The following is a 26,179-nucleotide window of genomic DNA, read 5'->3' as shown; positions in this document are numbered from 1 at the left end:
CAACTAACGATACAACTCCTTTGTCAGTTGAGACACAGGTCTCTGAATCATTATTTCTTCCAACTGCAGTCCATCCTGATATGTGTCTAGGATGGACTACCGCTTGAATTACGTGACGTGGGGCTTTCCCAGTCACCTGACTTCTGCAGCCAATCCCAGGTTTCCGCAATGCTAACTTTTGAACAGAGCAGCCTGCCCTGGATCCCTTAGAGCTGTGGTCCCCAACCTTTCTGACCTTGAGAGCCACATTCAGCTTAGAGAGAGGGTCGCGAGCCACATTCAGCACTGAGAGAGGGTCACAAGCCACATCCAGCTCCCACCCCCTTCAAAGTAGTGTCAACCAAAGTCCCCATTACAGGTATAATGATAACCAAAGCTTTTCCAAAGAAATCACTCCAAAACAGTACACTGAGATCCAGGGGTTCCCACAATACCCCCATTCAGTATTCTCCCATCAAGGACTCCCAACACACTGTCACATCCAGCTTTGAGCACCTCCTCTATAAAGGTAGTACCATCCTCCAGCGTACCATACCTAAAGCATCTCTAAACCCTTTACTTAGGTTTGTGCATGTGCATCCACATCTGCACTTCTGTGCAGGGCTACTCACAAAATTCACCATTTTGAGATTTGCTCTTCATACCTGTTTGCTAGACCTGGACCTAATGCACCAAGCTGGCAGACAGTCGCGAGCCACAATTAATGGGACCGCGAGCCACATGTGGCTCCCAAGCTACAGGTTGGGGACCCCTGCCTTAGAGGAGGAGTATGTCTCCACTTATTGTTTTAAAACATCCATTACTGAAAAAGTTTTTATAAGTCAGATAACTATTTTAACCATTTGCAATGCACATAAGGTGAAATTTTTCAACAGCAAACGCTTTGTCAAACCCGCTCGTAATTCATGTGTTTGTTTTTTTGTTGAAGTGTAGATTTCTTTTTTTAACCGGTAAATTAACATACGTTTTGGATCTCCAATAAGATAGATTATTATTTTTTTTTTTTAACTTTCATATTACTCCATTGCACTTGTTTATTATAATGAGTTGTATAGTGCCATCATATTCAGCAGTACTTTACATACTTAATCGTCACTCTTCCAGTTGGGACTCACAATTTAGCTTTCCTATCAATATGTCTAAGTGCAAAATAGAAAAAACACGGCACTCAGTGTGGAGGGAGGTGCACAAGTCGGGTATCCAGCCAACTAACAATGTAGTACAAAAACTTGGCACTCAAAAGAAAAATTGATTTGACAGTTCCTTTATTGTAAAAGGCATCCAGTTAAATACTCTTCTTTTACTTCTTTAAACGTTTTCGGTCATACAATTGACCTTCATCAGAAACAGAATTTTTTCACCGTTGGTTTTAACTAGAATGAGTTTACAAGAAGACAAGACAGTATGGTTAGTGAACAAATAAGTATATAACAAATATCTGAGCAACAGGATGCTGATAATGACCGTGTGAACATCATGTAAAGTTTAGACGAAAGGTCCATGATTAGATAAATACTGAAATAGCGAATCCTGAGACAAGGTTCAAGTGAGCTTAGTGAAATTCCACAGGTTCCATGGGCAGTGATAGAGAGTCCGTGCTGTGATGGTATGTAAGGAACATATGTCAAAGACGTGCCCTAGGAGGTTGAAAACAAACAACAAGTGTGACACTGGTAAATGAAGGATACAGTGAGATTCGTGGTCGGCTGGTGCTACTGGATGTGCAATACCACATGAAAAGTAATAGCTGACTGAAATGAGTGCCAAGACAGGTACCTGAGAGGAACTGTAATGGAAAATTCCATATATTATTATTAAAGAACCGCTGTCATAAGTAGGCACTATTCAGTACTGGAAAAAAGAGAACAAGACGGTGAGTGACTATGGCACATAAACATATTGGGCGATGTTATGTGAATGAGGAAGGAGAAAAAGTCCAAAACAGTCAATTAATACCTGGGTATATTCATTAATAATGTGGAGAAACAGACGTCTGGGAAGCAGCAGCTACTGAGGATGAAAGGACACTGAGGATGATAAAAAAAGAGTATAAATGTGTGTACTGAGATAGGCTGAGGATATGCATGTAATGTGAACTAAATTACCCATTCATGTAGGAAATCACCAGACCCACGGGTTTGACACCTTGGGTTATACAGGGACCGGTAGATCCAATAATTGGTGTGGGTGTCCAGAAATTTGTACTGCAATTGAAACATGTAGAGGGTATGAGTAGCCCTGAGGACAAAGAATGTGAGGTGAACACTGTATTAAGAAGTGTGAAATCACCTGTAATATATTCAGGAAACTCTCCTGTATTGTTTGTGACAGGCATGAATGTCCACAACTGGGTGCTAACATTGAAAGAGAAGAAAGCATAAGCAAAAAGGCACTAGTTGGTACAGTAGTGGTGCCCTAATGTTGTCTGGGAGAGCTAGAGTCACCTGTGATTCTCCAAATGGTCTGTCCTGCCCAGGGAGGCAAGTGTGCCACAGGGAGAGTGAGCGCGCTGTTCAGGAGAAGCACTGAGGGTGCAGAGGAATAGCGCTGCAAAAATGAGAAAATGCTGTCACTGTGATAAAGTAGAGAACCAGCAAGACATGAGCTGGATCTCTTAAAAATGTTCCCTTGGTCTGTGGCTGGACGCATGTGCTGCTGGTATGAGAGACGCTGTATTGCAGGGAAGTATATCCGGGTATAAATGGAGAATGATAGCCTATCGCGGCCCCAGGAGGGCGGTCACATGATCCGGATGTTAATTATGGGGCGGCGCCTGTGTGATAGACAGCTATGTCCAAGTAAGAGGAGAAAGAAGGAGGGGGGAGCACATGATGTAACAGGGGGCGGGTAGAGGGCGGCGCTTATGGCCTAAACGTCATCCCTCTGTGGAAGGAGTGAGAGGAATGTCTCCATGGGAATGCTGTGTAAACCAGCGGTCATGTGACCGGGGGTTGAAAGGAGGTGAAGCAGACTGTGGACATCAGTGTCCAGCATTGTGAGAGAGCAGGGGAGTATGTCATGTGACCAGGAGACAGATAGAAGGCAGTGCAATGGAAACTCATGTCACTATGAAAAGGGGAATAAACCTCCTTAGGAATGTCATGTTAATGTGTTGCTGAGCCAGGAGTATATGTAGTCTAGCTATTGTGATGAATGGGGGGGCAGAGGATATCTATCTGTGTAAGGGTATGGGTGTGAATGCTGCAAATAAAAGAATGAAATAGGTTGAAATGGATAATAACCAGGTACAATGGACTGAAGGTATTGGTGGGGAGGCTATGTGAGCTACAACTGGAGAAAAAAAAAAAAAAAAAATCACTACGAAGTTAGATAATTAATAGGAGTAGTGTGGTAGGTAGGTGATAGGTTACCATCGAATAGCTGGACGTGCCCAGTATATGGTGATAAGGTGATTCTAACGATTCTAGAGAAACGGAAAATAGAAGAGTTAGTGACAATCCTGAAATTTGTCAAAATATACACAGACAATTCTGATACTACTCAGCCAATAGTCAAAATAGCCGGTTAAACATGCAATATGAAAACCATGATTACACTGTTATGTAATCATAAAAAGGCGGCAACATCATAGTCCCTGTTGAGGCCTCTGGGTTCCAGAGTTTGTAATGTAAAAATCCAATAGGCCTCTCTTTTCTTCAGTAATTTTACCCTATTAATGCCTCTCCTACTAGCCTCTACCTGTTCCACTCCCTGGAACCTCAATTGTGAGATATTATGGTTCTTGTCATGGAAATGGAAAGGTGGAGATGAGTTTTCTTGGTCCTGATATTAGATTTGTGCTGCGAAATCCGATCTCTGACAGGTTGTGTTGTCTCTCCCACATATGCCAGGCCGCAAGGGCATTTGATGACATATCACGTATGATGATTCACAGGTATAGAAGCCATTGATTGGTATCCCTTTACCTGATTGAGGGTGAAAGAGTTTTGAGCCCTTTTGAACATTGCTGCACTGGAGGCAACTGAGGCAGGGAAAAGTGCCTAATCGGGGTGTGCGGAGAAATGTTTGTTTGGGGACTACAATTCTGGACCCTAGATCTGCTCTGACAAGTTTGTCTCTAATGTTTCGGGGGCGGAGATAACAAGGAAGATAGGGGACCCGAAATTCAGGGATGTTGGGATAACTGCGAGTTAACAAGTTCCAGTGCCGTCTGATAACAACAGACTGTGCCAGTTGTGAAAAGGAGTGGAACATACTAACAAAAGGTATGCGTTTTGTGGTATCATTCCTCCTAATTGAACTAGTGTTATTTTTCACTTTTGTTAGAACTGTCATTGGGTAACCCCTATCCATGAACCTGGTCTCCATCTCAGATTTTCTCAAATTCCTAGTGGTAGTATCTGAGACAATTCTATCAACTCTGCTGAACTGTGATTTTGGAATTGAGTTTTTAATTGCCGGTGGATGGCAGCTGTTGAAATGTAGTAAACTATTTTTGTCGGTTGGTTTGGTGAAGAGGTCTATGCTCAAAGAACCCGTGTATCCTTGCAGATCAGGGTGTCCAGGAAATTGATTTGTGCCGAATTATACTGCAGGGTAAACTTTAGCTCCGGCCAGATGCCATTTATGTGTTCATTGAACTGAATCAAAGTTTCAAGGGGACCATTCCAGAGGCAAAAAATATCGTCCATAAATCTCCGCCACGTCAAGGCATGCTGACCAAAGAGAGGGTGATTATAGACAAAATCGTCCTCGAAAACCGCCATATAGGCTACAGCAAAAGGGGGCGCTACGTTCGCCCCCATCGCTGTGCCCTGTTGTTGAACGTACCAAGTATCCTCGAAAAGGAAATAATTTTCCTTAAGGACTAGTTCCAAAAGGTCTGCACAAAAGTGTCTAACTTTGTAATCTATGCCTGCTTGCTGTAGAAGTCTGTCAGTGGCCGCCATACCCTTTTCATGGGTAATAGATGTATACAGACTTTGTACATCCCAAGTTACCAATAGAGTAGAAGGAGATATATGATCCAATGATTGTATCATTTGGATGAATTCAACAGTGTCTAAAAAGAAATGACTTGTTTTTTTTTACTATTGGTGTGAGGATCCTCTCGAATACGATAGATAGCGGTGATAAGATGGAATCCATGAGTGATACAATTGGTCTACCTGGAGGTTTGTGAAGTCTTTTGTGTATTTTTGGTAAAATATAAAAGACTGGCGTGGTGGGGTCGGTTTTGATGAGATAATCCCTTAATTTTTTGTCTATTGTGCCCGCTTGGAAATGGACATCAAGGACAGATTTGATTTTGATCGCCAAATTGTGGACGGGATTATAAGGAATTACCTTATAAACATCCGTGTCGCTGAGCTGTCTAAGGACCTCCTCTAAATAGTCTGACCTGCCCATTACTACTGTGGCGCGCCCCCCTTGTCAGCTGGTTTTATGACAAGGGATTTATCTGAGGATAGTTGCTCAAGGGAAAGTTTCTCAGCTTGAGACAAATTTGCCTGAAAATGGAATTTGCCTGTATCGATGTTGCGTATTGTCTGGGATATGTCCCATTCGACCAAAGAAACAAATGTCTCGATGGGTGGGTTGTCTTTAGGTGGCAGAAAGGTACTAGGTACCTTGAGGTTCAGCTCTTGGAACTGGAGGAGTGTTTGGGTAGTTTGTGATGGAGTGATATGCTCCAAAGGATTTTTCGAAAAATGGGCACGTAGCCATAGATTACGAAAAAAAACGTTGTAAATCCATACTAAGTTCAAATGAATTGAATTTGTAAGTGGGGCAGAACGACAAACGCTTTTGTAAAACAGACCTGATTTGCTGACAAATTCTTAGAAGAAATATTGATTACCAAGGGGGTGGGGGTTGTACCTGTGATCTCGTCGAGATCTGGCCTCTGGAGTCCCCGGCTTGTATGACTGAAAACGTTTAAAGAAGTAAAAGAAGTGTATTTAACTGGATGCCTTTTACAATAAAGGAACTGTCAAATCAATTTTTCTTTTGAGTGCCAAGTTTTTGTACGACATAATATGTCTAAGTGTGTAAGGAATTTGGAGTACCTGGAGGAAACCCACGCAAACACGGGGAGAACATACAAACTCCTTGCAGATGTTGTCCTTGATGGGATGTGAACCCAGGACTAGAGATGAGCGAATTTGTTCAGATTCGGTTCCGAATACAATGAGAATCGAATATGGTTTTTGCAGTATTGTAGCACACAGCCGAACGTCATTAGAGTCAATGGGAGTAGAAACTACTGAATATGTACGGAACCAATCATAAGACAAACATTTGGCACGAATATGGCTCAAATATGTCAAAATCAGATTCGGGGACAAAATCCGAACAAATTCGCTCATCTCTACCCAGGACCCCAGCTCTGAAAAGTAACAGTGCTAACCACTAAGTCGCCCTCTGAAAGCCTGTGTCCCTAATCTGCCCTATTGATGTATCCCGGCGCCATCAGGCTCACAAGTTTTCCAAGGAGATGATGGCAAGCTGCATGCCATACTGGTTTTACTGTGACAGAAATGCCATCTGTGCAATTCTTTAGGCTCATTTTTCCCCACCCATAAATGAGTAGTTGTCACACAGTCATATAGGATCATTAGTACCAATTTATATACTGACGTCCCATTATGGGACACTACGCCGTTTTATTCGCTTTGTTAAAAAATGTTGCTTGATTTTCATCCGTTTATCAGAATGGTATAAAAAAAAATTGTATTGTCAATTTCCCGCAGGCTGGGCATTGCCTGCATTACAACTATCCACAGAGTATGATTTATATCAGATGGAAATGGCTGATTTATTTCAATGAATATAATGTCTCCCTATATACGTTACTGATATAACCCTTGTCTTTCTTCAGCTGCTTGATGAGGTTGAGGAGAAGATGAAAGAAATTTTGCACAACGGTATCTCACAAGTGAAAAGGTAATTGTGTGATACTGAGACGGCTCTGTAGCAGCACCGATTCCATAGGGAGTGCGGATCATTGCATTGTGACTGGACAAATGTTGGGATTTGCTGCCATCAAGGGGCCGTTTTGGAGATTACATTCCAAGCTTTTTCTTGTACTATCACCTCCATATTTGTCAATACTGTTGAAATGAAATAAAACATTTTCACAACTTTTTTTTTTAACAATTCCCTTTGATCAACTTGACCTCTCCATACCACCCCATAAGGCTATGTGTTATGATTGCGTCACCATAGGAGGCAAAAACAGAAATGCTAGCTAAGTCCTGAAAACCAGAGAAGTTGGAAACTATCAGATTGCAGACCCTTGAACCTATCAACACAACTAGCAGTAGCCGTGGGGGGTTCCTACGGTGACCTAGACCCCTCGATCACAGCCGGAGAGATACATAGGCCTAAAGAAGGAAAGGGGAAATCTAACTGCCCCAGAGCAGACCCCAAAGCAATAGGCAGCCCCCACATATAATGACGGTGAAGCAAGATGAAAACACTTACACAGACAGAAAGACAGGCTGAGCAAAGACGGGGCCCAAAAACTACCTAGATAGGAACGGATAGGAAGGCTGCTGTCTGCAATCTGCCAAAACCCTATCAGAGACAAAAGCCAGCAAGCTGATATAAAAATGGCACTGAAGCAACTAAGCTTCAAAAACTAAATCAGCACTCAGGTACTTTCAGAAGACAGAGCTCACGGAACACTGCACACTCCAGCAGGGAGTGGCAGAATCCAAAAAGCAAGAAAAACAAAAACAAATCTTAGATGCAAAAAGGCAAAACAGAAAACTTAGCTTTAGGAGAGCAGGAATCAGACTAGAGTCCACAGAGAAATCACCCGCAGGGCAGAAAGGGCGTAGGCTGCCTTAAATCCAGTCAGTGACTCCACTCAGCCAATCGTCTTCATTAGTCCCAGGTGCCTGATAATCAGGCTCACTACCTTCCTTCACTAGAATAGGGAGTTCACCAGGCCTCAGTGACGGAGGGGAAAATGAACTCACAACAGCTATGTGCACATGTTGCGGATTCTGCTGCGGATCCGCAGCGTTTCTGGCCCTGCGGGTCTGCAGCAGTTTCTGCTGCGTTTTACAGTACCATTCTTTGCAATGGTAAAACCAAAAACGCTGTGCACATGCTGCGGATTTTTCCGCGCGGATTTGCGGCGGGATACAATCTGCAACATGTCAATTCTTTGTGCAGAATCCGCTGCGGTTTCACACCTTCACCATTTTAGAGGTGTGAAACCGCAGGTCAATCTGCAGGTAAACCGCAGGTCTTTTGACCTGCGGATTTTTCAAAATCCGCGCTGAAAAATCCGCAGCACTTCCAACTACGTGTGCACAAAGCCTTATGTGGCTCTTGAGCATCCTACTTGGTGGGAATGCACTCGGTGACTGCCAGGCAGCGGCACACACAGGGCGACACACTGTCTGTCTTACTACATAAGTGTGTTTTACTTTAAAGGCGTCTAGCAGTATCTGGAGACCTTCTCTGTTCTGCATGCACTTACACTCCTTAACATTGACAATGCAGCTATAAGAAGGAACAGTCGTGGAATTATGGAATGACAGATGGGAGACAAGTCTGGAGACCCTGCAGGCCATGCTTTATGGTAGCATGTTTAGACTCTCAGGAGAACCAGAAATATGTCGACTGAAACACTGCACCTAGGACACTGTGGAGAAATGCGCGTACTACTGTGTATATGTGTGTGTATATATATATATGTATACAGTGCCTACAAGTAGTATTCAACCCCCTGCAGATTTAGCAGGTTTGATAAGATGCAAATAAGTTAGAGCCTTCAAACTTCACACAAGAGCAGGATTTATTAACAGATGCATAAATCTTACAAACCAAAAAGTTTAAATTTTAATAAATTTTAAACATAAAAGTGTGGGTCAATTATTATTCAACCCCTAGGTTTAATATTTTGTGGAATAACCCTTGTTTGCAATTACAGCTAATAATCGTCTTTTATAAGACCTGATCAGGCCGGCACAGGTCTCTGGAGTTATCTTTGCCCACTCCTCCATGCAGATCTTCTCCAAGTTATCTAGGTTCTTTGGGTGTCTCATGTGGACTTTAATCTTGAGCTCCTTCCACAAGTTTTCAATTGGGTTAAGGTCAGGAGACTGACTAGGCCACTCCAACACCTTGATTTTTTGCCTCTTGAACCAGGCCTTGGTTTTCTTGGCTGTGTGCTTTGGGTCGTTGTCTTGTTGGAAGATGAAATGACGACCCATCTTAAGATCCTTGATGGAGGAGCGGAGGTTCTTGGCCAAAATCTCCAGGTAGGCCGTGCTATCCATCTTCCCATGGATGCGGACCAGATGGCCAGGCCCCTTGGCTGAGAAACAGCCCCACAGCATGATGCTGCCACCACCATGCTTGACTGTAGGGATGGTATTCTTGGGGTCGTATGCAGTGCCATCCAGTCTCCAAACGTCACGTGTGTGGTTGGCACCAAAGATCTCGAGCTTGGTCTCATCAGACCAGAGAACCTTGAACCAGTCTGTCTCAGAGTCCTCCAAGTGATCATGAGCAAACTGTAGACGAGCCTTGACATGACGCTTTGAAAGTAAAGGTACCTTACGGGCTCGTCTGGAACGGAGACCATTGCGGTGGAGTATGTTACTTATGGTATTGACTGAAACCAATGTCCACACTGCCATGAGATCTTCCCGGAGCTCCTTCCTTGTTGTCCTTGGGTTAGCCTTGACTCTTCGGACAAGCCTGGCCTCGGCACGGGAGGAAACTTTCAAAGGCTGTCCAGGCCATGGAAGGCTAACAGTAGTTCCATAAGCCTTCCACTTCCGGATGATGCTCCCAACAGTGGAGACAGGTAGGCCCAACTCCTTGGAAAGGGTTTTGTACCCCTTGCCAGCCTTGTGACCCTCCACGATCTTGTCTCTGATGGCCTTGGAATGCTCCTTTGTCTTTCCCATGTTGACCATGTATGAGTGCTGTTCACAAGTTTGGGGAGGGTCTTAAATAGTCAGAAAAGGCTGGAAAAAGAGATAATTAATCCAAGCATGTGAAGCTCATTGTTCTTTGTGCCTGAAATACTTCTTAATACTTTAGGGGAACCAAACAGAATTCTGGTGGTTTGAGGGGTTGAATAATAAATGACCCTCTGAATAAACTTTTCACAATTTAAAAAAAAAATTAAACAAAGAAATAACATTCTTTTTTGCTGCAGTGCATTTCACACTTCCAGGCTGATCTACAGTCCAAATGTCACAATGCCAAGTTAATTCCGAATGTGTAAACCTGCTAAATCTGCAGGGGGTTGAATACTACTTGTAGGCACTGTATGTATGTATGTGTATATATATATATATATATATATATATATATATATATGTGTATGTGTGTATATATATATAGTGTGTGTATGTGTGTGTGTGTATATATATAGTGTGTGTATGTGTATATATATAGTGTGTGTATGTGTGTGTATATATATTTATTATAATGTGTTTTTTTATATATATTTGTGTGTGTGTGTGTATATATAATATTATATTTCAAAATTGCTTTACATTTCTATATGAGTCCCATTGACAATAACAGATAAATAAAACATTTATTTCTTTTATACATGTTGTTTGGGAAACAAAAGCGTGGTCCACTGTATTTGCCTGAATGAATTTGCCCCCCCCAAAAAAGATAAAAAACCTAACTAATAAAACACAATCAAAAGAATTTGTTTCTGCAATGCCTTTCCCGATGTAGTCAGTACACCTTCATACTGTATGTGTCTGAATACAGTTATTCAGGTGTATACATTTAGCGGAATCCACTATAAAGTTAAGCTTAGTCTTAGGCTACTTTCACACATCAGTTTTTTGCCGTCAGGCAGGATCCGGCTTTTTTTAGAAAAAACGGATCCGGCATAAATTTTGGAGAACTGTAGAAACGGATCCGTTTTTTTGCTGGATCCGTCTCTGTTCCTGGCGGCTGGCCAATTGGATCTGAGCATGCGCAGACTTAAAAAAACCGGATCCGGTTGCTGGATCCGTCTTTTTCTGGATCCGGCGCATTCCGGCGCCCATAGACTTTCATTGTAGCAAAAAGCTGGAAGCGCCGGATCCGGCGCTTCCGGCTTTTTCGCCGGAGACAAAAAACGTTACAGTAGACTTTTTTTCAAGACGCCGGAATGAGACAAGTTGCCGGATCCGGCAAAAAACGGATGAAACGCAATGCCATCCGGCGCGATCCGGCGCTAATGCAAGTCAATGGGGAAAAAACGGATCCGGCATTGCATTTTGCCGGATCCGTTTTTTCCAAAAAAAGCCGGATCGCGCCTGAAGGCAACAAACTGATGTGTGAAAGAGGCCTTATAGGTGTCAGACAGCCCTGAACTATGCAAAATTATTGAGCTGATTTTCGTACACTATCATGTATTGCTAAAGCCCAGAGCCACGCTATAATCCATGCAGGGCCGGAAGGGAAGCTGAACACAGTTGGCAAATCACATTCAGCGTCCTATCAGCGGGACTTGTCTAGAGACGAATTAACCACCAGGTATTAGCACCTTCAGGGAAATCGTTCACCAAGTTTTTGCCACCTACTCTAAGAGCAGCATAATGTAGAGACAGAACCCCTGATTCCAGCGATGTGTCACTTACTGGGCTGTTTGCTGTAGTTTTGATAAAATCACTTTTATCAGCAGGAGATTATCAATATAGGACTAGTAAACCTGCTGCTATGTTGTCCTCCATATTCATGAGCTCAGAATAACCCTGCCCCCCCCACTGATTGACAGTTAGATCTACTGTAGTTAAAACAGGGATTTTATCAAAATGACAGTCAGCAGATCTGTAACACATTGCTGGAAACCAGGTCTCTGCCCTTACATTAAGTAGTAACCCCACCACGAAATATGTACAGTACTTCCTTTTGAACAACTGACCACCTAGTAAATAACCTATTCAGCGCCATGATCATTTTGATTAGTTTGAAATATTTTCTTTCTTATTTTCGAAATTTGGGTACATCTTAGGGCCCCGTCACACATAGCGACTCACCAGCGATCCCGACAACGATATCAACTTGTCAGGATCGCTGGTGTGTCGCTACATGACCGCTGGTGAGCTGCCAAACAGGCAGATCTCAGCAGTGATCAGGACCAGCGAAACGCGGGTAACAAGCGATGCACGTCGCTTAGTTACCCACTGTGTACCTTAGTTACCAGCGCACTGGTGCAGGGAGCTGGTAACCAAGGTACACATTGGGTTTCTAAGCGGCACGCGGCACTTAGAAACCTGATGTGTACCTTGGTTACCAGATCCCTGCACCAGCACTCTGGTTTCTAACGTACACATCGGGATTCTAAGCGGCGCTTAGAAACCCGATGTTTACCTTGGTTACCAGCTCGCTGATCGCTGGTCTCCTGCCTGTCACATGCAGCGATGCGTGCTGGCCAGCGGGAGACCAGTGATTAAAAAAAAAAATGTCCTGGCCATTCCAGGACGATCAGCGATACCCGGCATGGGGGCCGGTCGCTAGTAAGTGTCACACACAGTGATTATCACTGGTGAGATCGCTGTGTGTGACGGGGGGGCTTAAGAGTCCATTATATCTCGCTTCCTTCACGTGCTCGTGATTTGATTGTTCCTTTATTAAACTAATGATTCTTCCTTTCCTACTTTAGATTACCAGCCATTGTTCGGGGAGCAAAGGTTGACAGATACTGGCCCACGGCTGAAGGGCGCTTAGTGGAGTACGACATGGACGAATTAGTTTATAGTAAAGATTCACCGTATCAGAACATCCAAATTCTCCACTCCGTTCAGTTTGGAAACATTCTGATCCTCAATGGAGATGTTAGTAAGTGGAACAGTGTTATGTTGTCTGCTTTATAATTGATGTGTAGCAGATCAGATGAGGGGATAAAGCCCAGCACAGTCTGGTGACAGCCGTCCTTTTATCTTGAGGGCACCCTCTTTTACATAAAGAACCATGAGTTTGCCACAATCTTTCCCTCTTACTGGTTAAACATTTTTTAACTAAAGATTGCCAACCCCTTACATTGTTATGAGTATTAAATGGAAGTTTAGACCATTACAGCTAATGTACCCTAATGCCCATCTACCAACTTTGTAATATTGTTGCATTAAGGCCTATGCAGACGGGGCGATAATCTGAGAACGAATGTTTGTGGGAACGCTCTTTCCCAATTGTTGCACTGTGTAAACAGGTCGACAGTGGCCACCATTTTAAAAGCGGTTTTATAAATCATTTTATCAGAAGCACATTGTCCTAGGTATAGAGGAAATGTGCTGCTGATAACTTGACATTTTATAGTCGCAGAACGGTTGAACTAATGATGGTTCTGTGCACGTCGAGCATTTGTCGGCCAGTGTAAATGGCCAATAAATGTCTGCCGATCGGCTTGCATGTAGGTCATCAGTGATCTTTTAACAACTGCTGTTGGTACGTATAAATGTGCCATTAGTTGAGGGCCCCAAGTTTGAGGTATTCTTGATGAACATGTGACCAAAGTAACAATATTCATCACTGGCTTTGAGGACATCCTACTGACATGGTCTCGGTAGAAACCACTCCACAAATCCACAGCAAATTGTCTGTGGCTGAACATGGCCCTCGTAGTATAGATAGGGAGGAAGGCACAGAAGAAGGGAGTAGGAGTCGCACAGCTTGTGTGTAGGGTGAAATCGCACACTCTCCAGCATCAGTGTCTGTCAGTACGGGGAGAGGAGATTCCTCATATGCCAAATGAACTCTTCATCTAAAGCCTATGTACCTGGGAGGAACTTGCCCATGATTAAAGGGATTTTTCTGGCTTGAGCTATATTTCACCTTGTGCGCTCTAAGTTTTCCCCCAATTGCCAGATCGAGTGGGCAGATATGTGATCTCCAGAATGTTATTGGCATATTGGTGGTCAAGTGCCCACTAGATTCTCATCCACTTCTTTCAATGCAGATCACATGCCAACTAGATTCTCATCCACTTCACTCAGTGTATTTAACATACTAAGTAGATTCTCATGAACTTTTCTTAAAGCATGTCACATGCCAACTAGATTCTCATCCACTTCACTCAGTGCATTTAACATACTAAGTAGATTCTCATGAACTTTTCCCAGTGCATGTCACATGCCAACTAGATTCTCATCCACTTCACTCAGTGCATTTAACATACTAAGTAGATTCTCATGAACTTTTCCCAGTGCATGTCACATGCCAACTAGATTCTCATCCACTTCTTTCAATGCAGATCACATGCCAACTAGATTCTCATCCACTTGTCCAGTGCATGTCACATGTCATCTATAGATTCTCATCCTCTTCTCTCAGTCTATATCACGTGCCAACTAGAGTTTCAACTGCTTGACACGTGACCGCCAGTATGCAGACCACATACTGCCAGTCTTTACTGCCCTTTTGCTCAGGCATTTGAGAATACCAATGTGTGTGTAATGCAGGCTGTCAGAATTCATCAATCTGCAGTCACATAGTTTTGCATAAATTAAGCTGAAGCCCCGAAAATGTTTTTAATAATGGATGTTATAAGGGAGTGTTGATGAATTTGTAATAATTTCATTTGGCTTTGTGTCGTTCTGTTTTCTTCTTCCAGACTTGGCGGAAAGTGACATAGCGTACACCAATGCCATTATGGGCAATGCCAAGGAGGATTACTGTGGAAAAGAAGTATTAATTCTAGGAGGAGGCGATGGTGGCATACTGTATGAACTAGTCAAATTGAAACCAAAGATGGTTACTATGGTGGAGATATCCTTTTCTGTCTTGTGCTGATGTCGGGGGACTATTGCATTAGTGACTCTGAGTACTCTGCATATGGAGTTCCTTTAAAACCTTTCTAAAGAGAAATTATTCCATTTTCTCAGTTTAATTCCAGGGTTTCTTTAGGATTTCTTTATGACAGAGCTCGATCTGGAGCACTCCACTGTTTATGTGCTGTACACAGTCTATTCACAGATTAGGTATGTGGACATAGGGATGTGTATGTGTCTTCTTCTGTCAAGCTATGTAATGGCTGGAGCTGGACCTCACCGGCTACTAGCCTTGGCTGCCCCTTGCATGCCCTCTGCACTACTGCTAGTTATGCTGGTAGATGTCTGCACCATTTTAGCTTCTTTCTCCTGAATTTTGACCGAACATTAAGTCATGTCAAAGTAAGAGGCTTCATTTTGGCAGTTTTAGGTGTGCAGTCCAGTTATTACATAAGGCTAGCAAATATAATGTACATGGCAGCTTGGAAGTGAAAGAATTGACACCACTGATGAATTAGATGCTCCAATTCGGTCCATTTTGCTAATTAGGACTATTACTAATGTTACAGGATACCTTTGACATGGGGGGAAAAAAATATTAATTATGTTAGTGGTTAGTTATGATTTATAAAATTGTACTGCATTTCTGTCAGAAATCCACATTCCTTCATTCATTTTCAGACACCCCTGATATGCAGTCTACAGCCTGATCCAAGTTTACATTTTTTTTTCTCTTGTGGGAGTGTCTCTTTCTGTAATACATGCTGGGTGTGAGGTCTGTGTTCAGCGTGTCACTGTATTGAATAGGTCCTATTTCAACACAGCCTTTATCCTGCACTTATTTTTCCTTTTATGCACTTTTCACATTATCCACAACCTATTTTTTTTCTGCCCTCCCTGAGACTGTGGATGGCTTTTCCCCTTTTCATACTGTGGAGAGCTGTGTATAACCTCCTCCTATGGCCGGGATCACACACAGCGAGATACGGCCGAGTCTCGCAGGTTAAAACCAAGCTCTGGCGCCGGCACTCTGGAGCGGAGCGTGCAGCCGCACAGCAATACATGGAGCTGCACGCTCCGCTCCGGAGTGCCGGTGCCAGAGCTTGGTTTTAACCTGCGAGATTCGGCCGTATCTCGCTGTAGTGTGACTCCGGCCAATATCTAATACTTTGAGAAGGGCGGGGGAGAGCAAATAGATTTGTCAAGACTAGAGATGAGAGAATCAATTTGCAGGACTCTGGTTCATCAGACCGTTCGGTAGTCTGTGACCGCTGGATGGGATTCCTGCTATTCTTCTTTCCTTCTGTCTTTCCTGAACCTTCTTTTGAATAGTTGGGCTGGTGCGACGTCATCCATACTCAATATCGTAGCCACCTGACTAATCAAAACAAGAGCTAGGAATGCAGGGAGGTAAGCAAATTGTCAGGCCTCCCTTCTGGTGATCACAGATTACTGACCTTGGCCGATGGAACGGAGTCCCGCGTCTTGATTCTCTAATTGGGAGCTGAGATATTTATTTTGCAGGTGTCGTCATTAAATAAAGGCCTTGAAAAGACTGCAGCTACAGAATGGGAGAGAAAATTTTATTGAAAGCTATTTGGAAAGTTGCTTAATTTTACATTTAGGAAGCAAATGGGCAATAAAATGACCGTATCTGCAGAGGTTTTCTTAGCCTTAAAGCAAACCGTATAGATGGTGAGGTATGAATTGCAGTCCTGGGTCAGGATATGAAGCACCTGGTGAATGTTCAGCATTTCTAAGGAGTGTTAGCATAGGAAATGATCCTTATATCCCTCTATGGTACGTCTATTACTGCCACTTTGAAGGAACTGCCCACAGGCTTTGCTTGAGAAGCATGGCTAAGTGCTACTATTAAGTAAAGCTGTGGCAATGGATTGGATTTCTGTCTTGGTCTGTGAATTTTTTACTGCAAAAGCCCCGAAGTTTTGCTCATGTAACCATAATCGCATTATCTGTGTGGCTTTCTCCATCATTCAGATGTAAGATGAGCCTGTGTTTTCTTCACTCTCCATGTAAAATGTGGTTGTATCTGTCAGGTTCACTTACTGGAAGAAGCAATAAGTGGTAGGAGTCGCAGGAAGGGAAATCCAGACTGAATGTAACATTATGTCTGTTTTTACATTCAGTCTATTGAATCATGTGTAATATTAAAATTACCTTGGGGGGGGGGGACCTATTCTAGATGTGTTTTTTTTTTTTTTTGTAAAGGTCCATCCACATGGTGTCCTGTAAATAGCTGGCTGCTTCACTTAGGGCGAAAACAGACGGCCATATGGCTCGTGCGATGCACGGACTGGCCCGACACCTCTCCTGACCAGAGCGCGACGGTGTGATGTATTCCTAATCTCAGGTCAGGATAGCAGATGGCCACTATGAGGAGCATCCTCTCACCAGTTATATGGCCGTCTGTCTGCGCCCTTTCCAGCGGTGTAAGGACAATTTCAACCGACCCTGCGATTTAATTTTTTTTTCAGTGACTGTTCCCACCCCTGAGATGATCGGGTTGCCCGGGTCATGAATCTTTGGAAGCATACAGAAAATGCCTATTATAGGACTCCAGAAGGGTTGTGGAATCCGTACGCTGTCCCTGATGACCCTTTTCAACTCCCTCATATATTTTGGGTCATCGACCAGTTTGGCGTTGTACTGCACTCTGTCCGCTGTCTGTGTGCTTCCTTAATGTAGTCTATTGGCAGCCATCCCCCGAAAATAAAATATAGGAGGGTCTTATGGTAAGGGTACGTGCACACGCTGCGGAATCCGCTGCGGATTAATCCGCAGGGATTTTGCAAAAACCGCAGATAATCCGCAGGTCAAAAGACCTGCGGATTATCTGCGGTTTTGCCTGCGGGTTGGTCCTGCGGATTCACTATCTCCACAATGGTGGAGATAGGAACCCGCAGCGGTTTCCGCAGAAAGAATTGACATGCAATTCTTTCTGCGGATTCAAAACCGCAGCAAATCCGCGCGGATTTTTCCGCAGCGTCGGCACAGCGTTTTTTTTTTACCATTCATTTGAATGGTACTGTACACCGCAGCTAAAACTGCTGCGGGTCCGCAGCGGCCAAAACCGCTGCGGAAACGCAGCGGAATCCGCAGCGTGTGCACACACCCTAACACCGACCCTAAATGATCAATTTTGGTCATGGTGTTTTCATGGATTCTTGGCATTTATGGCTGTCAGTTCAGTGAGCTGTGGGAGCCATGAGCAGGTTGAATCCAGTTCTGACCAGTTGTTTTTGGTGCAATTTTTATGCATTTTCGTTGATGGATTCAGAAAAAAAAAACAGGAGAAATTTCTCTATAAGGCTATGTGCCCACGTTGCAGAAATGCTGCGGAATTGTCCGCAGCATTTCCGCAACTCCCCGCCGCGGGTAAAACACATGTGGAATTTGCATGCGTTTTCCCGCAAAACATAAGCGTTTTCAGCTTGGAGAATGCTAGGACTTTTCCAATCAATTTGAAGCATCGCTTGGAAAAGTGATTGACAGGTTGGTCACATAGTGCTTGACAAGTGAGACCAACTTTTTACTATTGATATTGCCTATGTAGCATCAATAGTAAAAGATAGAATGTTAAAAATAATAAAAAGAAATAGGGATATCCGCAGCATTGGACAGCAACTGCGGAATCCCATATTGTTATTCCTTGTTGTGATGTTTTATTTGAGGGGATCTCTGGGTGGATTGGTTGATTTGAGGTTTATTTATTGATATTCTAACTATTAGGCTATGTGCCCATGTAGCGTTTTAATCCGGACACTGAAAACCGGACTTCTTCCCAGAAATCACGCGTTTTTTCTGCGCGATTTTACCGCGATTCTGTTCGCGATTTTCGCGTGCGATATTCAAGCACAAGTGATTGACAGGTTGGTCACACTCGTCAAACATAGTATTTGACAAGTGTGACCAGGTTTTTACTATTGAGGCCGCCTATGTGGCATCAATAGTAAAAGAGAATGTAAAAAATAATTAAAATAAAAAAATTGGGGTATATTTACCTTCCGACGTCCAGCGCAGTCTCAGCGACGCTCCCGTTCCCAGTGATGCTTTGCGAGACCTGTGATGACGTTGGTCTCGCGTTGCTATAGCGATCTCACGAGACCGCTAGAGTCACGTGAGACTACGTCATCACAGGACCTTGCCGCAAGGCATTACTGGGAACGCTGAGGCCGGGAATGCAGCGCGGGACGTCGGAAGGTAAATATACCCCGATTTTTTTTTTTTTTTTTTTTTTTTTTTTTTTTTTATATTATCCTTTTTTTCACAGGGGTATGGTACCCAGGGCCTGGAGGACAGTCTCCTCTCCTCCACACCGTGGGTACCAACCGCACATGAGACTCTTAACTTCGCGCATGGTGGGCATAGCCACATGCGGGAAGTAAGCGGTTCTCATGCATTGCTATGGGTGCGGAATCGCGGCAATTCTTTGCGATTCCGCACAAAAGAATGAGCATGCTGCGACTTTTTCCGCGATGCAATTCCGCCGCGGAAAAAAGCGCAGCATTAGTACAGCATGGGGTGCGTTCTGTACAAGATTTTTAAACGTTTTCGTACCGAAAATCGCTGCAAAAACGCTTAAAAATCGCATCGTGGGCACACCGCCTTAATCTATTTATTATAACGTTCATTTTGTTTACCCTGAATAAACATCACTGCCATTTTCTTCCATCAAATGTGTTTGTGTATTTATTGAGTATGTATGGGTTTTGTGGTACCATATATTCAGGAGGACTATCGCACCATCTTTATCCGCAGGCTTAGCTTATACCCTGCCTGATGAAGAGACCTTAGTAGTCTTGAAAGCTTGCTTTGTAACATCACTTCTATTATTTTTATTAGCCTTTATAAGGTATAACATCTACAAGATCATTATTTTGTTTCTCCCACTGAGAGCTTTCACTCTATTTTCAATTGGCAGACACGGTAACAAAACCCTTTTTTTTTTTTCCTTTTGCCTGAAATGAGGCGGCGTTGACCGAAGCTGCGGTAAGTGACCGCAGTGCCGACTCCTCATGATGTGCTGTTTCGGGAGGATTGAGGTAATAGAGGTGACTGCAGGGCCATCCTCCTGTGACGTCCCATCTGAGACTCCACTAAAACAAAACGTCACAGGAGGGAAAGAAAAAAATGACCAGATATAAGGATTAGCAGGATAAGGAGAATGGTAAGGAATATTATAATAAAGCAAATTACAAAACTGGTTAGGGCTGAAAGATGGATATTTATAAAGGGCATTATAGGTATCGGACAGCTCCTTTAATTGTTTTTGTGCTATTTGGGCTTATAGTGCTGCAGACATCATATATCCATTAAACTGGACAGCGTAGTATGTTGACAGATCCTCTTAAGAAAGAAAAAAAAAAAAAAAAAAAAAATATACCGGTACTACTAGTGTGTGTTTTTTTTTTTTTTTTTTTTGCTAAAGGTGCGCTTTACACATTGTGCTACAATATACATGCTTTCTGAATAGAAAGAATTAGAACAGATATTGGTATAAGATCTTCTGTATCCAGCACTAGTGAGTTGTGTCTGATCACCAATACCAATGTCCAGAGATAACACGAGGGTGGTGACTGATGGATTGAATGGTGGCCGTATCAATAAAACCATTGTTATTTGTAATTCATCTTACATTTAATTTCCATGCCATACACTATTTTTGTCAAAGCTGCCAGGACCCTTTCTATTGTCAAAAATGCATAATCACACCTTAACATACTACATACATAGACCAAATGGTAATCGACGGATGTAGACAACATATGCGGAAAACATGCGGCGATGTGTTAGACAATCTAAAAGGCGACTGTTATCAGGTAAGTGTATATGTTATGTATCGTCCAGGGACACGAATTGCTCATGGCTCCCATGATATACAATAAGCATCCATTGGTATTAGTGCTTGCCCGTAGGCCCCATTGCTCATTTTTATGTTCTGGAACTTCACCTCATGCTAATATTTTTATTTCTACGTACAGTATGTCGTTTTATTTTAAAACTGTATCTCAGTTCCCACCAGATGCCCGCACTTCGACACCTTTTATATTATAAGTCACGCTACTTTCACACCACGTTAGTTAGAAGCCTCCGTCACAGATTCAGTCAAAAATAGTGAAAAACTTATGAAAACCAGATGAAACCCATAACATTCTAAGGTTACTTTTGTGTTCATAGAACAGAAAGAAAGGTAAATGTGAACAAGACCCAAGACTGGTATTTCCTTTTCTTTGGAGATGACTTTCAGTAGGCATCTCATTGTCATAACAGGCTTATAATTACATAATCGCATCTCACCTCCTACCTCTTCCTGCACTGTGACCACTGCACAGGTGGTCTGACACTTCCCGTTCTGTAGTGAGGACTTTTCAGTAGTCCTCTCTTTATCGTAACAGGGAAGATTACAATTACAAGTATCAAATACAATGAAAATGATCACCTACACAACAATTGTTGATAGTCACAATTCACTGTTTCCGACTCTCTGAACAGTGATTTCTGCACAGGTCACAGATCATGTCTAGAAAACGCAAAAAAAAGTCATTGAGACAGATCCTGACTATTGCTGTCTATGGTTCTTGTGGCTCTTGTACAGAAAATTGTAGAAATAAATTTACCAGCAGAACATAGAAACAGATTAAAAAAAAAAAGTTTCCAAATCTGGTTTTAATTAGTAAAATGTAATACAGGTGATGGATTCTCTTCAAAATCAATTTTTGTTTTTTTATCAATTTCCACCTAAAAGTGTAAATTCTAGCACTTAGTGTATGTTTCTGACCCTTGTCAGTAATTGTACTAATTCTGTTTCTTTTTTGTATTGTTTGATGACTTTATTTACGTGGAAAGATTTTGGTTGAAGATTGCGTCCCCGTGCTGAAGAGGTATGCCACAGAAGGGCGAACATTTGATTATGTGATTAACGACCTTACTGCTATTCCCATCTCAACATCTCCAGAAAAAGGTGCTTCTTAATACATTAGCATTTCTGTGTTACATCTTTAAAGGGATTGTCCACTACGAGACGACCCCTTGATAATGGATCGAAGGAAGTGACAAGCAAAAACCTACTCGCTTCCCAGAAGTGGCACTGCTCCTTTTATGTTTTTGCTTAGGGCTGGAATCCACGTTGGTCTCTTGGGGCTTCACATCAGCACTGCAGCCAATCGGTGGTTGCTGATCTACTGCTGAATCCACATTTTGTCCGAACAGAAGAAACACTTCTGATCCAAGGAGACTGCCAGGGACGCAGTGCTGTCCATGAAGGAACAGCGATTTGTAAATTTTTTTTTTTTTTTACTTTTCTGCGCCCATTAATATGGGTTTTTTCACTAGTGAACAACCCTTTAAAGGTAGTCTGTCAATAGGTTTTCGCCACCTGGACAGCATAACGTAGGGGCATAGACCATGATTCTAGCGATGTACCACTGCATGTTGTAGCGGTTTTATCAGCTGGAGATAATTACTACTAGTAAATCTGCCGTCATATAATTATGTCAATGTGGACATGCAATATGTTAGAGGAATGCCAGCGGAGGTGAGGTGCCAGACAACGGCCATTTCGCAGTACTGGACCCGTAGAAGCGAGTAATCGCGAAACGGCCGTTGTCCGGCACCTCCCTCCCCTAGCATTCCTCTAACGTCCTGCATGTCCACATATCTATTGATGGAATTCATGTGAAATAGACGCACAGTTTTTCAGCTATATTGGGGAGTGCTGCATATTTCTTCTTTTTTCATTTCACATTGAAATTTTCATGTTTTTTCATGCAAGCACCTCCGCTTTTTGACCGCAATACTTCAGATAAATAGCTCCGTCTGTTTATGTGGTGATTTGTGTGCCCTAGTTTGCCATTCATCTATTTGCTCTTTACTGGTGTCATATAATTATTCATATTCATGAGCTCTGTATGACCCCCCCCACTGATTGGCAGCTTTCTGCCTATGCATAGTGTATACAGAAATCTGCCAATCAATGGTGTGGGCGGGATAATACAGATGTCCGCATTCAGAGTACTGGTTGATCAGCAGAGAAAACAGGGATTTTATCAAAGCTGCATCAAACAGCCGAGAAAGTGATACATCGCTGGAATCGGGGTCTCTGTCCTTACATTATATTGTTTTCAGATGGGGTAGCAAATATCTGGTGACAGATTCCCTATAAGTTACACGATTACATATGTTGCATAGCACATTCGATAAATGTTTTCTAGTTGTACACTCGGTTGCTTTGATACTGTGCTCTCATATTGATCTTCCTGCGTAGTACTTGGCGTGTAATTTATTTTAACCTTAATTACTTTGGACGGTCCTGATTAAAAGAACTGCCTCAAGGAATAGATGGTACATGGCCAGAAAATAGTACAAAAACATTCTTGTAACTGTATATTAAGAGCAGTTGGTGCATGTAACCTGCCAACATTAGGAATTGACACAAAGTCAGAACATGTGTGTTTATCCCAAGGAACAGGAATTATTGTTGAACACTATGTTCATGTAAGATGAGGTGTTTGCGGATGTTTTCCATCTGTAAAAATGGTGTAGATTTTTTCAGTCATACATCATATACAGGTGCTTCTCACAAAATTAGAATATCATCAAAAAGTTAATTTATTTCAGTTTTTCAATACAAAAAGTGAATCTCATATATTATATTTAGTCATTACAAACAGAGTGATCTATTTCATGTGTTTATTTCTGTGAATGTTGATGATTATGGCTTACAGCCAATGACAACCCAAAAGTCATTATAATTTTCCATATCTCTGCCATCAGTCATGTGATAGCTTGTTTTTTGCGGGACGAGATTTTTTTTTTTTTATTGGTACTATTTTCAGGCTCATGACATTTTTAATTGCTTTCTAGTCCGATTTTTGGGAGGCAGAGTAAAACCAGCAATAATATATAGATTATACTGCAATTGTCGGGAAGGGGGATAAAGACATTCAGACTACATTTATGGATTTCTTATCTATATGCTATAAGCGTATTTCGGTGTGCTAGTGATTACTCCAAAAGAACAATTACCAGTTGCTGTGAGCACAACAGACATAAGTGTTACTCTTTTTGGATAGGCAATGCAGAGGCAGTACGTTAGAGGTGACCGTTCAATGAGCGAAGGAGAGCTGATAGAAGGGTTTATAATGTCACACAGCTAAACTCAGCTGTGCTGCCTCTCCCCAAAACCAGAAACTTTTCCGAAAAGTGTTAGTCATCTGTACTCTACTCCCATCATTTTCTAATCATGCACCAGGTTAGACCAGAAGATTAAAAACTGTTTCATTACTTCTCAGACACAGAGAAACCTACTCTAAGCTATTGTGGGGGAGTTTTCTCCTGAGTATTGCTTCCTACTTATTATTGGTCAACGTCATACAGGAAGAAGTACATGCTCCCAGTGAAAACTCTTATAACACCCACTTTGACGATTAACTCATTAGGTGCAAAATACTTTGATTCCTGATATCTCAGCAACAGAGATGCATAATTAGAAAAGACAAAAATGTTTTATTTTGCTCTGCAGCCACTTTTACTGCATGTGTCCAGTTCAACATGAAAAAAATTGGTGAAAGGTCTTCTTTGTTTTGGTATATTTGCAATATATATGAGACACTACACATAGGTTGAAAAATGAACTAGGTCGATCAAGTTTAACCTTTCTCCACCAATTATACATTTTGTCACTAAGTTAACTATAAACCACCATGTTATGTTTATTGAGGAAATCGTCCAGCCCTTTTTTAAAAGTTGTTATAGTGTCTGCCATTACTAACTCTTGTGGTCGGCATTCCACAGTCTGACCGCTCTAAGGCTGAGTTCACACGTGGCGTTTTTTTCGCGTTTCCGCGGCGGTTTTAACCGCGAGATTTTGCCGCGAAAACGCAAAAATAAGCATCCCATGCATTCCTATGGGATTCCGCAATGCTGTGCTAATGCTGCGGTTTTTACCGCGGCGGAATCGCTTCGCGGTAAAAACCGCAGCATGCTCATTAATTTGCGGAATCGCGGCGATCCCGCACCCATAGGAATGCATTGTTCCGCTTACTTCCCGCATGTGGCTGTGCACACCATGCGGAAAGTAAGCAGAACAATTGCGGAGGGTACCCACGGTCCGGAGGAGAGGAGACTGTCCTCCGGGCTCTGGGTACCATATCCCTGTAAAAAATAGATTTTAAAATAAAAAATATTGTTATTCTTACCTTCCGGCGTCCCACGCAGCCTTCCCGCCTCTCTCCACGCTCCCGGTCCCAGTAATCCTTTGCGAAAATGCCCGCGATGGCGTCCGTTCTCGCGGGATCGTGAAGTCTCGCAGTCATTCGCGCGACGTCATCGCGAATTACCCTGAGACATCGCGATCCCGTGAGAACGGACGTCATCGCGGGCATTTTCGCAAAGGATTACTGGGAACGGATGCGCGGGACGTCGGAAGGTGAGAATAACACCATTTTTTATTTTTTTTTTTACATTTTATCTTTTACTATTGAAGCCGCATAGGCGGCCTCAGTAGTAAAAAGTTGGTCACACTCGTCAAACACTATGTTTGACGAGTGTGACCAACCTGTCAATCAGTTCTCCAAGCGATGCTACAGATCGCTTGGAAAACGCTAGCATTCTGCAAGCTAATTACGCTTGCAAAATGCTAGTTTTTCCGCGGGAAAATCGTGGGAATTTAAAATGCGATTTTTCCCGCGGAATGGAATTCCGGAATTCTCGCGGTAATTTCCGCGAGAATTCTGGTACGTGTGCACATAGCCTAACTGTAAAGAACCCTTTCCTATTTAGCTGCTTGGAATCGCCTTTCTTTCACCTGTAATGAATGCTCCCTGGTCCTTAGTATGGTCTTTGGAAGGAAAAAGTCATGCGCCAGTCCTTTGTACTAACCATTCATATGGTTCTACATTTAAATGAGATCTCCTCTGAGTCGTCTTTTTTCTAAGCTAAAGACCAACTTTTCCAATCTCTCATCATATGAAGAGGCCTTCCATCCCATGTAATAATCTAGTTGCCTGCCTTTGAACTGACTCTAACGTCTGAATATCCTTTTTAAAATGCAGAGGCAAAAAATTAATTCCATATTCTAATGTTGCCTAACAAGTGATTTATAAAGTGGTAACAATACATTGGGATCTCAGGATTTTATCTCTCTTTTTATACACCCTAAAATCTTGGTTGCTTTTGCCGCTGCTGCTTGACATGGGGTGCACAATATTTTTTATTATTAGCAGCATTTTCATCATTGTAGAATTTAGAATTGGCAAATGTCTGAATCTTAGCTGAGGCGAAGAACTCCCAACTTGAAAGTGACTTAATTTTGCTTACAAATTCTAAGATCTCTGTTCTCCTTTTTCTTTGAGGTACATCAGGACATTAAATGGGAAAAATAAAATATCTAGGAGAAACGATGACTGTTTTGTAAAGCTTTTAAAAATCATTTGTTGCCAATCCAATTATTA

General features: G+C 42.5%; 2 protein-coding genes across 5 annotated transcripts in view; one reads left to right on the top strand and one right to left on the bottom strand.

The window, feature by feature from the left end:
* The window catches only part of SMS (spermine synthase), a 212,805-nt gene that overhangs the window by 65,301 nt on the left and 121,325 nt on the right, over nt 1-26,179 (top strand). For all 3 annotated transcript variants that reach the window (XM_073565837.1, XM_073565838.1, XM_073565836.1), the window contains exons 4-8: nt 6,842-6,906; nt 12,605-12,780; nt 14,552-14,709; nt 20,462-20,548; nt 21,576-21,690. In XM_073565837.1, the coding sequence (XP_073421938.1) occupies nt 6,842-6,906; nt 12,605-12,780; nt 14,552-14,709; nt 20,462-20,548; nt 21,576-21,690 (601 nt within the window). The remainder of the gene's footprint in view (nt 1-6,841; nt 6,907-12,604; nt 12,781-14,551; nt 14,710-20,461; nt 20,549-21,575; nt 21,691-26,179) is intronic.
* LOC141080556 (uncharacterized) lies at nt 1,249-2,979 on the bottom strand. Of its 2 annotated transcripts, XM_073565835.1 has the most exons (6): nt 2,445-2,979; nt 2,290-2,354; nt 2,106-2,204; nt 1,957-2,027; nt 1,689-1,786; nt 1,249-1,598 (listed from the first exon to the last, which is right to left on the bottom strand). In XM_073565835.1, exons 1-6 carry the CDS (start codon nt 2,647-2,649, stop codon nt 1,543-1,545), a joined length of 594 nt encoding a protein of 197 aa, XP_073421936.1. In that variant the 5' UTR covers nt 2,650-2,979; the 3' UTR covers nt 1,249-1,542. The 2 variants fall into 2 exon arrangements, with proteins under 2 accessions (XP_073421936.1, XP_073421935.1); XM_073565834.1 differs by having other exon boundaries at nt 1,249-1,786.

Source organism: Dendrobates tinctorius, unplaced genomic scaffold (assembly GCF_039654945.1).
Source record: "Dendrobates tinctorius isolate UK_male_01 unplaced genomic scaffold, ASM3965494v1 ptg000016l, whole genome shotgun sequence".
NCBI lineage: Eukaryota > Metazoa > Chordata > Amphibia > Anura > Dendrobatidae > Dendrobates > Dendrobates tinctorius.
Note: the sequence above shows the minus strand (reverse complement) of the source record. Positions and strands in the feature narration are given on the sequence as shown.